This window comes from Camelina sativa, chromosome 6 (assembly GCF_030686135.1).
Source record: "Camelina sativa cultivar CO46 ecotype springtype chromosome 6, ASM3068613v1".
NCBI lineage: Eukaryota > Viridiplantae > Streptophyta > Magnoliopsida > Brassicales > Brassicaceae > Camelina > Camelina sativa.
This window is the reverse complement of record NC_141885.1, coordinates 28,477,322-28,492,005: the sequence shown is the minus strand read 5'-3', so window position 1 is coordinate 28,492,005 and position 14,684 is coordinate 28,477,322. Positions and strand designations below refer to the sequence as shown.

General features: G+C 33.3%; 3 protein-coding genes, 1 long non-coding RNA gene and 1 pseudogene across 6 annotated transcripts; 3 read left to right on the top strand and 2 right to left on the bottom strand.

Annotated features, from left to right (window-relative positions):
- Positions 1-2,840: 2,840 nt before the first annotated feature.
- LOC104793735 (transcription factor MYB12-like) lies at positions 2,841-5,721 on the bottom strand. Its single transcript, XM_010520144.2, has 3 exons — positions 5,375-5,721; positions 4,535-4,664; positions 2,841-3,927 (listed from the first exon to the last, which is right to left on the bottom strand). Exons 1-3 carry the CDS (start codon positions 5,505-5,507, stop codon positions 3,099-3,101), a joined length of 1,092 nt encoding a protein of 363 aa, XP_010518446.2. The 5' UTR covers positions 5,508-5,721; the 3' UTR covers positions 2,841-3,098.
- Positions 5,722-9,188: 3,467 nt separating this feature from the next.
- LOC104793734 (signal recognition particle 43 kDa protein, chloroplastic) lies at positions 9,189-11,272 on the bottom strand. 3 transcript variants are annotated; one of them, XR_015560140.1, is made up of 3 exons: positions 9,931-11,272; positions 9,543-9,696; positions 9,189-9,449 (listed from the first exon to the last, which is right to left on the bottom strand). XR_015560140.1 is itself a non-coding variant. In XM_010520141.3 (2 exons), the coding sequence occupies exons 1-2, from the start codon at positions 11,113-11,115 to the stop codon at positions 9,679-9,681; spliced, it is 1,203 nt and encodes a 400-aa protein (XP_010518443.2). In that variant the 5' UTR covers positions 11,116-11,272; the 3' UTR covers positions 9,425-9,678. The 3 variants fall into 3 exon arrangements, 1 of the variants encoding a protein (XP_010518443.2); XR_015560141.1 differs by having other exon boundaries at positions 9,189-9,444; XM_010520141.3 differs by having other exon boundaries at positions 9,425-9,696.
- Positions 11,273-11,467: 195 nt separating this feature from the next.
- On the top strand, positions 11,468-12,695 carry LOC147943077 (uncharacterized). The gene is made up of 3 exons (XR_015560139.1): positions 11,468-11,603; positions 12,123-12,325; positions 12,563-12,695. It is a non-coding gene; the product is annotated as an uncharacterized LOC147943077 (long non-coding RNA).
- On the top strand, positions 11,689-11,781 carry LOC147943078 (small nucleolar RNA Z103; annotated as a pseudogene).
- Positions 12,696-12,726: 31 nt separating the features above from the next.
- Positions 12,727-14,096, top strand: LOC104699500 (protein farnesyltransferase/geranylgeranyltransferase type-1 subunit alpha; the record flags this gene model as incomplete). Its single annotated transcript, XM_087456274.1, has 4 exons — positions 12,727-12,767; positions 13,140-13,260; positions 13,347-13,442; positions 13,539-14,096. Coding segments are annotated over 4 exons (687 nt in total), but the record flags the coding sequence as incomplete, so codon positions are not given.
- Positions 14,097-14,684: the final 588 nt, after the last annotated feature.

Here is a 14,684-nt window from a genome sequence, read left to right as displayed (position 1 = left end):
TTAATTGTAGAACATTATATATATATGTATATTTAAAATATTTTAATTTTGTTTGATTATAAGAATAGTAGAGAAAGTTAACTAAACTTGTTTGGATATAAATATAAGCATTTAATGGTAAATGTTTCCAAAAACATATTTTTGAGCAAAAAGTGTTGCAAAAATACTAGTATAGATAATTCTATACGGACTAAGGAGTCATATATAATAATAATTTCCTTATACGAGGAACTTTGTTTTAAACCTTGGGAAAAATGCCAAAAAAAACCTCATGTTAAATATAATCTCATTACCTCTTCTAAGTAGGAGATGAAACAGTTATAGTCCTACAATACAAAAAAACAGACATATTGTATCACTTAAACAATATCACAAAACTAAGTGATGTTATTTTAAATTACTTTTTAATGATTGATACAAAAATTATAATTTTACATTAGTTACAATAATCAATATTATTATTGAATCATTTCATTATAATTAATGCAAATATAAATCATTTACATCACTTTCAGAATACTAACACAAAATATATAAATTTACTTCACTTAATGATTGATGTATTTATTAATTTATATTAACATCACTTAGAAAAATGATCCAAAAATTACATCATTTTCAAAATGATGCTAGTAAAATTATTATATTAACTGAACTAAAAGAAATAAAAAAGAATAATATGTTAATCTTTAATCTACTAAAACTAAAATTCAAATTAATAACACACAAAAGAAAAACAATTTAAAAAAAAAACAGAATAGCCGATTAGAGTTGTTATCCCACACCGGCTGTATCAAAAAAAGTTCTCACTCCTATATAATCTCTCACTTAGTCGTACATTCTAATGGGATAACAACTATTTGTGTGGATCCCATAAATACAGTATAAATAATATAGCTAAATTATAAATTGAATATATAAACAAATATGATTTTAATATAAATAATTAAATTTTATATTAAAGGAAAAAAATATTTTCATATAATTTATTATAATATTGATTTCAACATCAATTTTCTGATATGATATAAATATTTAAAATTAATTATGATAAATGATACAAATATTTTATATCAATTTAGTAAAAATGATGTAATACTTGCAATAATTTTTAGAAATGATGTAAATGAACATCAATTCTAATAACCGAAGCAAATATTTATTTTAATTGATGCAAATTATTTGCATCAACAAAATATAAACTATTCATTAAAATAAACTGATGTAAAAATAGAAAATAAATGATGTAATACGATTGGTAGGGCTAGGAGCAGCGGCAGAAACAATCTTCTTCTTTCAATTTCTTCGATTTGTGTACGTTTGTTGCAGACATTTTCTCGACAGCCGCCTCTGTCACCGACTAACGCATCTAGTGTTGTTTTCGTCAATCAAAGTAGTACCCTCTTACTCCATCTCAGTCTTCATCATCGGAATTTATGATCGGAAAATCGAAAGAAACAATCTCTCAGACTCTTACTGCTCATCCAACGAAGAACTCTCTCTAGTTTTTTTATAGAAAAAAATGGTTTACGGAGTGGTTCGAACCTGGATACAACTGGTTGCAAAATAAACCAATTACCACTACACTACTTCAATATAATCGAATAGCTAAGTAAACAGACTATATATATTTATTAAAACTGTGGGACTGAAATTGAAACCCGGTTTAGAAATTCCGTCACACATGTTAACGTGTGTTAAGTCATGTGTTTGATTCTACCAATTTTTTAAAAATAAAGTTTTATTTGACATCAAATTTAATATACTGAGTATTTTCATTCCAACCAAAAAGTATTGGATATTAAACATCCAAATAAAAATAACATACGGTTTTTTTTGGCATTTTTTCCTTTAAACTTTAGATACCACCGTGATCGGTTTTTCCATTTTTCTTTTTTTCATAAGAAGAAGAAAAAAAAGCACATGACATCACGTGGGCGTTCCAGATACCGTAGAGGTCGAACCAAGTTGGACTTTTATGAGAAAACCATCTTTTTTTACTTTCTCCCTTATTGTCACTCTGTATAAACTTAAAAGAAAGAACCAAAGAAAACAAACAAACATTTTTCCTTTGTTTCTTGGGATTTTTGTGCATGGCAAGTTGCTTTCTGTTTCATAAATGATTCGTCCAAACATATATTTAAGAATCCCTATATTTAATGCGTAGGTCATTGCCCAACAAAAATGATTGTCTTTAGGTCCCTTTTATAAATAAATAAAAAAAGTTGTTAAGTGGTCATGTGATTAATTTACTAGACATACACTCCATACTCCATACATACTAGACATCTTAAGATCAATTTTCGGTCCGAAACTAAAATAAACATATATAGAAAAATGTTTATTATACTATTTAACTAACATATAACATTAGTTTAAATTCTTCTACTTGAATACTAATTACGACACATTTACAGAACTGAATTAATTTCACGTGGCTACCATAACTAGGACAAAACTGTGTTATTGTTCCAACGTCCATAATAACTAAATATCTACCTGTTTGTAGTTTCGTACAAAGAAGTCAGATCACTCAATATCTATCACTGATCATGACACATTGACACCTTCCGTTCAAAATAATCACTTAGAACGGCACGTGATGATTCGCGGTCGCGCGCGGGTGTGATATATGCAAGCTTTTATATATGTTGGTGTAAAGTGAAAAAGCTTTGCCTTCGAAATGATTGAGATACTAATTTTTGTTTTTTTTTTGTTAATTTATGCTTCATCTGTCCGTACGTCGACTAAATTTTTTCTTCTAGTTCGGCGTATTCAACATGTCAATAGATATATGTATATACACACACTCCCCAAATAAATTAATATATATACACCTATTTTTCGTACCTTCTTTATTAAATTCCATTAAAAAAAAAGTAAATAATACGTCGAGATTAAACAAAACGATCAGATTAGTTTAGTTCTTAGACTATTATTACAACGACTAAATATATAGTTTTACCTTACAAAAACCCCATGAGTTTTATTGCCTACGTACGCACATTGATAAGTCGGGATATACGATGCGATGTGGAATGGATTCAAACTGTAAATACACAAAGATTACGTAAGTACGTACGGGTCAACCAATATCTTCAGGACAGAAGCCAAGCGACTAAAGCATTTTCGTCGTCATGATCCAACGGTTCTCCCAAGTTCTCGCAATTGCTTTTCCCGATCGTGGCGTCATCATCACCGTCCAAAAGCCACGACACCATCGAGTCGGCTCCCTCTTTCTCATGCCACCGATTGTTGCTACCTTGTTGCCAAACGCAATCCCAATCAATAAACTCATCCGTCAACGCATCGTTAACTTGGTGGTCGTAGTTGAGAAACGAGTCCACTGACGGGCAAGACTGAAGACAGTCGAGTTTCCCTTGGCTGGAAGACTCCGAGCAGATCCCTCTGGCTCCTTCAGAGACTCTAATTATGCTATTCAACTCCGCTTCACCACCACACGATGTGTATATGTGGCCTGGATCTGACTCGTCCAACAAAAGGTCGGTGATGTCGTCATCAAACGATAAAACTCCATTAATGCTCACGAGATTTTTATTACAATAATCTCCATAATAGTCACATGGTCCTAGCTCAGCCTTGGCTCCACTTAACTCCACCATTACTGCTCCTTCTTCAGCCACCGCTACGTCGGCGTTTGGCCCCGGCGGTGCTGCAGGCGTTTTCTTCGTTTTTCGAGTTTTAATTGTTCCGTGGGTTTTGGGTTTCATGGCGGATCTACTAGTTCTCCCAAGTCTGCGTTTTGCGTCCGGCGCAGAAGAAGCGTTCATGATTACGGCGGCGACGTCTTGAGAGTTGGACGGCTTCCTGATGAAGTTGTGGAGTTTACGACTGAGATGAGAGTTCCAATAATTTTTTATTTCGTTGTCTGTTCTCCCTGGTAGATGACTCGCAATTAGTGACCACCTACATTACATTAATCAAAATTATTAAAATCCCTCTCTATTCACAATTTTAACACGACCGTAAGACATTAAACATAATTCGGAGGAATATATCAAGAGAACCTCCGTGTCTCGATGGAAATCAATAGAACAGTTTGAATTAAATCTGATTTGCCCTGTTGACATGACTGCTGACCTAATCGTGCAACTTCTAGATATCTATTACTATTATTAGTTACAATAATTTAGTGGACACAAGTACAATCGATCAAAAATTAAATACTTGTCTAACATTGACAGATCCTCGCTTTCTAATAAAGATTTATGTCTTATGGCTTTTCTAATGAAGTGTAAAACAGTTGAGTACATTTAGTTTGTCTCAACTAAAACAGAAAATGTCTAGCACCACCCAAACGTTAGAGAGGAGACCACAACCAAACATGATTTTTTTTTTCAACGAATAATAACAAAGTTTTACTCACTTGGTTGACACATGATATTATTATTACGCCACATACATACAGTACATATATAATTATTAATCCGAATTATATAAATCGAGGAAAGTGAAGAGGGATAAAAAAATATATCAAAATTAGTAGAGTTTTGGATTAATAAATAAAAAGTACCTGTTTCCCAAAGTGGAATGCAACTTAACAACTAGTTCTTCTTCTTTGGGAGATATGTTCCCACGCTTGAGATCGGATCTAAGATAGTTTATCCATCTCAATCTACAACTCTTTCCACACCTTTTTAAACCTTTTCACACCCAAACAAAAATTATGATTAGGAAAGTAATACTACACGTCAGAGTTTAGATACAAATATGGAAGTAGTAAGACTATCTATTTACTGCTCACGAGATTCTTATATTAGCATTTTGATCACTGTAGTTGTATATCATATGCACATAGACAACTAAAAAAAAAAAAATCCCAACTACTGCATTAATTAATCTTTGGATTAAAGCAGAGCTGGAAATCAAATCAAATCAGTCATATGATATTTGATCTGATTCTTGAGATGATTGATGTACAACGGACAAAAATACATAAATACGCATCTGTTTAGTTACTTTGTATTTCCTTTTAGAACGTTTGTCCGTATACTAAAAGTCTATAATATACAAATAACCATTTAAGGCATGCACTTGGCAGCACTTTACATAAACGTACATTCACTTAACCCACCGTGACTGTGACTTTGACGAAATAGCCAAATTAAAATAAATAAAAGAACGAAATAAAATTGACACGAAGGTTGCAATAAAACATTCTAGAATCTGTTACAAACAATTAATCCATGGTTCATGAAGATTATTTACGCCACGAGATCTACGATGATTGCTGTCGTCTCTCACTCTCACAATCCATGTTATGCCTAAAATTAAGCTTGTGTGCAGTGGCAGTTGTTGCATGATTTTTTTATTTTGCAAGAAAAAGAAAAAAAATGTGTTAAAATATTATTACCGGCATTTTTGGGAAGAGATCTCCAAGAGCCTTCACCGTTGGATTGAATGTAGTTGGAGAGAATCTGGTCCTCCTCCGCCGTCCACCGTCCTCTCTTAATACCAACCTTCTCGCAACACGGCGCTCTTCCCATATTCTCCGGCGGCTATATGTATTTAATTAACACACTGACCACAAGAAGTCAAGCAACGGAGAGAGAGAGAGAGAGAGAGAGAGAGAGAGAGAGAGAGAGAGGGAAAGAGTGATAAGTGAGAAAGGGGAGTTACTGAATAGTGAATACTGAGTGAGAGAGAGAGAGAGTCAGACAGACACCAGAAGTAAAAGTGACTATTTTGGTATTATAGCATACATAAGACGGATATATAAATAAGTAATCAGAAGAGAGGATTAAAGAGCTCGGACGTTCGAAGGAGAAGGAGATGATGACACGTGTGTGGTGTAGGAAACGCCACGTTGGTTTATAAAGAGACTGGAGTCGTGGCTTATTCACCGTCGAGAGACTCGTGATCGGTCCGTGCAAGCTCGTCGTGTTCTCTTAGACGCTACTTCTAGGGTGTTGCCGAGCCGAGATCATTGACGTTACTTAGCTTATTAACAACATCATCAAGGTACTTATTAAAATATTATTTTACAAATTAACTCTGTTGCAGCCTTGCAGGTCACGTGAATACGTAGATCAGATAGTAATCGCACAATTTTTTGGTCTTTCTCATATAATAAATTATCCCGATCCATTACTGGTCCGTTGACCAGATGGTCTTTGCTCGAGCTACAAAACACGTGTGCGTTCGTAAACACGTCTGTAAGTTCGAAAGAGAGGGAGAGAGAGATCAACTAAATTTGAACTTGAGAAAAGAAAAATAGAAAATTGGAGTTTTAGTACATTTTTAAAACTTAATTGGATAATTAGTACATTCACTATTTAAAATTGGCAAAACATACACTTTCACTATTTACTAGTATTTGAATTATTTCTTAATCATCTACTAATCATTTTATTTACAAATATGCCAATAAATTAAATATATCTATATTTTTATTAAATTACCGGAAAAAGATACTCAGTTCAATACATGGTCACACATTCCAACTTTAAAAATGTATTGCCAACGACACGAAGTATATGTATTGCATGGTCACATATACCAATTATATGATGACATGTGGTCAACATCACAACCTTTTTATTCCGGTACAACGTTCATCAGAATCCGATGTTGACCAGTTGACCGGCGTTGACCGATGTTGATTAATAAAAATATGCAATTTTTTTTTTGTTTTTAATATTAGAAACCAAAAAAAAATTGTTTACATCTTTAATGTATTCATTCTTATAATTAGTAATTTTAATTTTGAATCTAAACTAATAGTTAAATAAAAATTATTAATAATTATTTTAAATTCATATATATATATATTAATATTTTCTCCAGTCAAATATATTGTTTCGCAAACTCAATTTTTTGGATCTTCTATATATTAAAAATAAATATTGTGTGTTTTTGTTGTTTACAATCAAATATATTTCTTTTATTAAATAACAAAAACATTGTATTTAAATAAATCAAATAGTAAGTTGATGTTTTTAATTGCAATAGAAAAAGAAACTAACTATTATAAGAATGGATGAATTAACAGATATATAATATATTTTTATATTGCAAAAATTAATAAAATTGAAATGAAAAATCATTAATAATTTTTTCAGATATTAAATTTTTTTATTTTACCATGAGTATATAACATTTTTCAATAATTCTAATAATTTTGATATGTATTGGGTTTGGTTCTACGTATTTTTGTTGTAGATATATTTTTGTGGTTGAGAATATTAAATAATATTAATTTTATATTTAGATAAATTAAGTAAGAAGTTGATGTTTTTAAATTAATAAAGTTAAAATAAATGGTTTTCTTATTTGATTTATTATAACAAGATTATCTGGTTTGAATTTAAGTTTTAATATCTTATGAATGATTTTTATTTCAATTTTAGTTAAGTTTTGAAATTGAAAAAGATAACTATTATAAGACTAAATTAATGGAATTATATAGAATATATCTTTATTTTGGATCCATATATGTTTTACATTATAAAACACTATAAATGATTCCTAAATAATTCAACTTAATCTTTTTTTTCGTTTCTAAGATTAAAAACAAAAAAAATTGCATATTTTTATTGGTCAACATTGGTCAACGCCGATCAATACTGGTCAACACCGGATTTTGATGAACGGTGTACCGGAATAAAATGGTTGTGATGTTGAGCACATGTCATATATATGTGACCATGCAATACATATACTTCGTGTAGTTGGCAATACATTTTTAAAGTTGGGATATGTGGCCATGTATTGAATAATACTTCATTTAGCTGAGTATCTTTTTTCCTAAATTAACTCTTGAATCTAATAACTAAAATATTATTCAATATATATATATTTTTAAATTTTTTTACAGATACAAAAAAATCTATGTTTTTTTTTTATAATTTGATATGCATTTTGTATAGTGATTATATTTGATAATGTTAAATATTTTTTATAAGTTTTGTATTCGTACACCTTATTAAGTGTACAAGTGTTTGTACACATTATAATATGTACATGTATCTGTATATGTGTTTGTACACATTACAATGTGTACATATATCAAGTGTATAAATGAATAATAATACACAAGTTTAACTCGTACACTTCATTTAATGTACTTATATATATGTTAATATACATGTTTTTATCCATACAAGTGATATATAATATATTCAATATGAATGAACTAAAAATATTTATATGTGTGTAATAAATGTGTACACTAAATATATTGTACGGATATCTTTTATGCACCTACCCTTTTATAATTTTACAATCCTACACTATACCCCACTTTCTTATCTATCTCACATCTTTTCTATTACACAAATAATAAAAACCATCTATTTCTCCAATTATAAATAGTGAATGTACTACCATTCTAATTAAGTTTTGAAAATGTACTATTTTGCTAACAAACAAAAATAAAAAAGGTCATCTGATCAGGTCCTGATTTTAAGCAAACTAGGTAAAAATTTGTTGATGAGATGAACTAACTTAGTTGATCAGTTTGTTACATCGTCAGCCATGGGCACCATATTCGCTGCCAGTAACGTCAATACTGAAATATCAACTTTATATTCGACGGAATCTTTTGGAGAATATGTTTCCTTACTTCTCATTTACTGCTCATGTAACTACGTGTTCCCCACAATGTCATTATTTGCCGTTTCGTTTGGTATGGTGTTGACACTTCCGTCCTTATTTAGAGAGAGATTGCACTATTACATAAAAGATCTTAGTATACATTGTCTTCGATATTTAATATTCTAGTATAAACTATTTCGTTTTCTAGTAGAAGATTTCGGACTGAAATCCAAATTAAATTTTTACAAATAATTACAAATGGTCGATTAGAACTAAAATCACGTTCATCACTAGAACAATATACAATTGTGGACTATATATATTTAAAATGTATTTCTTTCTTTAATCATATATATATATATATTTGTGATAATCTGAAAATATTAATTTGATGACTATGTTTTGCTTACAAAGTTTTATATATTTATTAGTTGTGTTTTTTTTTTTGGGGTCCTTTTATTCGTATTTATTTATTCTAACTTAAAAGAAAATGACCATTGAATTACCGTGATATTTCTCTTCGACATTTACATCTATACCCATTTTTATCTACCGGTCTTTTTTTTTCTTTTCTAAAACAATAATGTTCGAACACTCTCTCTCGTAGTGGAGGCTTTTGGCGGAAGTCTGTATTGGGGTGCTAAAAATACGTGTACTCTTTTTATTGTATGAAATAAACAGTGCAGGTCAGGAATTCTCCTTCCAATGTGTCAAATTGTAATTGGTTGCAATGACAAAAATTCAAGCAACGAGATCAGAACGGCTGGATGGAATAAACTGCCGTCGTCGGATGGTAGAGTCATGAATCACATTCCGTGCCCACAGAATTTGAAGTTCACTAGTGAATGTAAGGTCTATCTTCTGAAACTTGACAGGAAAAAGGATTCACTGAACTAGTGGTAAAAAAAACAAAAAGAAGAGTGAATTACTTACAAGTTGCAACACACAAAAAAAACGCGATTAAAGTAAAGAGAGAACACTTGTACACAGCTGAAAGATGATGAAAGAGCTCTGCTTTGAGATATGTTTGGGGAACACTTGTACACAGCTGACAAATGATGATTGACTAGTGCATCATATGAGGGAGGATGTTGAATCTTCCCCAAAAAAGGCAAGCAGAATTCAAAGTATACCTATGCCCTTGTTGAATATAAAAATCAAAGGAAGTGTCAGAATGATGACATGACAATGTATTTCCCCAAAAAAATCATCACATCTTTAAAGAAAATGATCAAAATGCGCACTAGCAAGTAGCAATTGGAACCGACCACCAGATCATTAGATAAGTAATATATATATATATATATATATATATATATATATATATATATATATATAGAATCAATCAATTTCGTTGGTTGGAGAGTTAATAACCTGCTGGGCCTCCTCTTGTTGTTGTTGGTAGAGTTGAACAAGTGTAGAGTCGACGTTGTCTTGAGGCTCCCAGGTGGCATCAGCCATATCAGTCCATTTGACAAGATACTCGATGGTGTTCCCATCGTCTCCGTTAATCCTCTTCCCGATGACTCTCTCGGCTACAGCGTACTCCAGCCCGTTCTCGTAGTCCTTGGCGACGTCCTCCGCCACGTGTACACCTTTGACCCACTCGCAATCTCCACCGTCCTTCCATCGGACCAGATATTCAACGTCTTTGCCTTTCCCTCGTTTCTCCACAACCTCCTCCACCTCGGCGTACTCGAACACTTGTCCTTCCAGAACACTGATCACTCTCTCTAACCCAAGCCTCTTCCCGAACTGCATCGGATTCCCCTTAGGCGTCGTCTTCAGAATCTCCCTGGCTAGTTCCAAGGCCGTTAAACCTCTCTCGTCTTCCAATTCGAAATCAGCGCCGAGCTCCACCAGCGCAGCAACAACGTCCGGCTTCACGTAACCAGCAGCCATGTGCAGCGCCGTCAAGCCGCCCCTGATGTCTCGGTGGTCAAGATCGGCTCCAGCCTCCGCCAGAAGTCTAACGCACTTGTCCGAACCCAGACCTGCCACGAAAAGCAGAGCCGTTCTGCCGTTTTCGTCTACGGCGTTGACGTCGCGGTCCTCGAGAAGCTGTGACAGGGCCTGCTCGTCGGCTTTCCTAGCGGCGGTCCACCAGGGGGTCTCGTACTCCGACACCACGTCTGCTGCGATGCAGCTGGATGGAACCCACGAGGGAGCATGGCCGTCCTTCCACTCGATAAGGTACTCCATGGCTCCTAATTCCGCCGCCCTTCGGCTCCCAATGATCCGGTTCACTTCTCCGTACGATGACGACTCCTCATCATCGTCGTCGTCTTCCACGGAGGGGATCGTTTCTTCGTAGTTTCTTTGTACGGCGGCAAGTATACTAGCTCCTCGGAAACACAGCTGCTGCTTCTGAATCCGTCTTGTCGGTATGGAGAAGGGAGTGGAAAGTTTGATGCGAGACAGAGACTGATGGATCACTAGAGCACAAGTATCCATGGCCAAAAGAACTAAGACCTTTTGCATCACAATTAGAAGAAGAGGAGGAGACAAAGTGATGAGAGGAGATCCGTTCACTCGATTTTCTTTTGGATAGAGAATCATAGCCACCCAATCATTTTAAAGCGATGTCATCCCCCTAATCATAATATTATAATAAATAATTATTTATATACAGTATTATAATGTTAGGTGCAGCAAATTTTACTTAAAAAAAAAACACAACAACTAATTTTAACACTTTTATAGGATTATTTTATGGACTACATTTATTTATTTTATTTTTAGAAAATTGACCCTTTTTCTATTATATAATTGGTGTAGCAATTTTTACTTTAAAAAAAAAACCTATTTTTAACATTTCTATAGGATTATTTTATGGAATATATTTATTTTTTTCTATTTCTAGAAATAAACCATTTCTTCTATATATATACTTGATAACTGTGTTATAGACATTCTCATAAAAAAAAGAGAAGAAAAAAATATAAATCAAAAGTAAACAAAAAAAAAGATGAATAAAAGAACAAGTAGTAGTGCGTATGTCGCTGGTTTGATCACTCGTGTGATGCTCTTGTTGTTGATTTTTACAGGTATGTATACATTACAACATATGAAAGATTGTCCATATATATATTATTTGTGTTTGATTTTATAAGTTATAAGTAGTGCATATTTACGGGCGGTGATGACAATTTCCCCAAATGATCGATACTAAGGGATGATTATTTCCTTTCAACAGAAGGAAATCAAGCCAATGTTCTGATCCTTCTTTAGGTGCACAAAAAGAAAAGTGTATATTTAGTTATTTACTAATATCTTTAAACATATTTAACATGATTTCATTAGCTGATTGTGTATATGCCAAACATACAATAATGGAATTTTTTTTGCATAAGTTTGCACTTGAAAACTTTATTTTACAAGAAAAGATGTATTTTCTAAATATTGTAAATGATATTTAATTTTTAAAAGTAGAAACTGAGCAAACCCAAACCATATACTATTTGCAAATTTTAAAAATATACAATTTACGTTTGTTCTAGTAATATATTACAAAAGCAGAAATATGCCTTTTAACCAAAAATATGTTGTGTTTTTCTTTCTTTAAGGAATATCAATTGGAAACTAATGTGACAAGAGAAATACAATCAGAGTGCCATCTGGGACTTGTAATAAACCTAACAGCGCTTCATTATGTCAGCGAGGTTGCTATAACGGAGGGGTAGAAAGTTATATGTATGGCACATGTATGACTATGCCTAAAGGAAAAGTTTGCACATGTCACAACTGCAAGCTAAGAGCATAAATATAGGTAGGTTGTTGGTGGAGTTTTTAGTGTTTTGTAGGTAAAAATTAAATCAAAAGAAAAGAAAATAGAGAAGAGGCTCAACTTATATAATTGACTGAAATCGATTATAAGAGACCCTACGTGTCCTTATTTCGTTGGCCCAACAGAATAATACTAAAGAGAAAAAAATAAAAATGTTGACGACACACGATTAATCTCTTTCTTTCTTTCTCTCATTCTCTCTTTCTCTCCCGATCAAAGTCTCGATCCGACAAAAGAAGATCTGCTGTAATCGGAGGTTATAGAATCAGTGGAGTGTTGGGTCGGAGGCGATTTGAATCGGCGGAGATCTTATCGGAGACGACTGTAGCGGTGACGATTTGAATCGTCGTGGAGATTGTAGCGGTGGCGATTTGAAGGAGTAGGCGATTCAATCGGAAGAGATTGGATCAATTCGATGGAGAGGGTAAGTTTATACCTTTTTATCCCTCGTTTGTCTCTATACCCTGAAGCAGTTGACTGATGAGGAATAATTTCGAACCAAGAACTGTATATATTTGCTTTATGAGATAGCAGTCTACGTTTTCATAGACTCGAGAAGGTTCTCTTTTTATAAAGAAGTTGTTGTTTTTGGGGCGAGTCATCAAAGTTTGGAGTCTGTTTTGTATTATGCTCTATCGTGGATGTTCTGTATATTTTATATCAAAGTTCCTTCTTTTACACATTGTGAAGGTCATAGTGGCACATATCTGCTGCTTAAGAAAAGTTGACCCTTGGTTGTTTGCTTTTGAGTGTGATGATGATCCATGGTTCTGCGCTAATATTTCCTTTTCTCTAGGCATCATTGGCGATGGGTTGCTGAGAAACTGGGTCCTGAGGTTGCAGGGAGAGAACTTGACTGTACTTGGCGAGTACTATCACTTGATGCCAAACATTATCTTGCTTGGTCACATAGGCAGGTTTGTGATCTCAATTACCTTGTTAAAGCATTCACTTGTTGGTGTTATACATATCTTTTTGCTTGATGTTTGGAAACAATCTGCAGTGGGCACTACGTGCATTAGGAGGATGGGAAGATGAGCTTGATTACTGTCACGAGCTCCTTGAAGCTGACGTCTTTAACAATTCCGCATGGAATCAGGTAATATGATTGTTGATACATACACTAGATTCTGTTTTCCCAAATCTATAGACTCAGTCACTCTTTTAAATAACTCTGTTCCCCTTAACCTGGCAGAGGTACTACGTCATTACTCAATCTCCTTTGTTGGGAGGCTTAGAAGCTATGAGGGAATCTGAAGTAAGCTACACAATCAAAGCCATTTTAGCCAATCCCGCAAACGAGAGCTCATGGCGATACCTGAAAGGTCTTTACAAAGACGACAAAGAATCCTGGATTAGTGATCCAAGTATTTCCTCAGTCTGTTTGAATGTTCTCTCCCGCACGGATTGCTTCCATGGATTCGCTCTTAGCACCCTTTTGGATCTTCTTTGCCACGGATTAAGACCAACCAACAAGCATAGAGACTCAGTGAGAGCTCTAGCTAATGAAGAACCATATACTAACTTGGCAAATTTGGTGTGTACCATTCTTGGTCGTGTAGATCCTATAAGAGCTAACTATTGGGCATGGAGGAAGAGCAAGATTACAGTGGCAGCAATGTAACTGACGAGTGACGACCCAAAATCACACTTGGGAACAAAATTTGATTTTTATTTTTTCGTATGTACTGCTTCTGTATGAATCACATGAACATGTTTTCATATATCAAATACAATCTTGAATTCTCTTCTTTTTCCCCAACTTTTAATATTCAAAGAAGCTTTCTCAACAATGATTTTGCAGAACCAAACGATACTCAACAACGCATTGCTTTCTAGTTAATCGGAAGATTGAGTCTGTCTACATTGCAAAAGTGTACATCAGCAATTCGAAAGAATGTTCGTAATCGAGAAAAACAACAACGCTTGCAAGATGATTTGGGCAAAATTTAGAGCAAATCATTATTAAAATTAATCATTTTCTCCATTTAAGAATTGCACTTCTATCTAATTTTAAAAAATCTTAAATGTTACACATTTATACTAGTTCTATTCTATTTAAATTTTTTAAATTAAAAAAAACAATATTTTAAAAAATAAGAGACCCAAAATTAGAACCTACCAATGGAAGAACAAATTTTATCTAAGAGATCATTGGTTCTTATATTCAAAACAATACACAATTAATTCATAAAAAAAATTAACAACCCCCCTTATAAGAGACTACCGATAATTATGGTCTAAGACCATAATCGAAAAGATTTTATATGCGCACATTTTATATTAGTTCACTTTAAAATAACTTGTATATGTCTAAATTATTTCAATCACAATTAAAGTA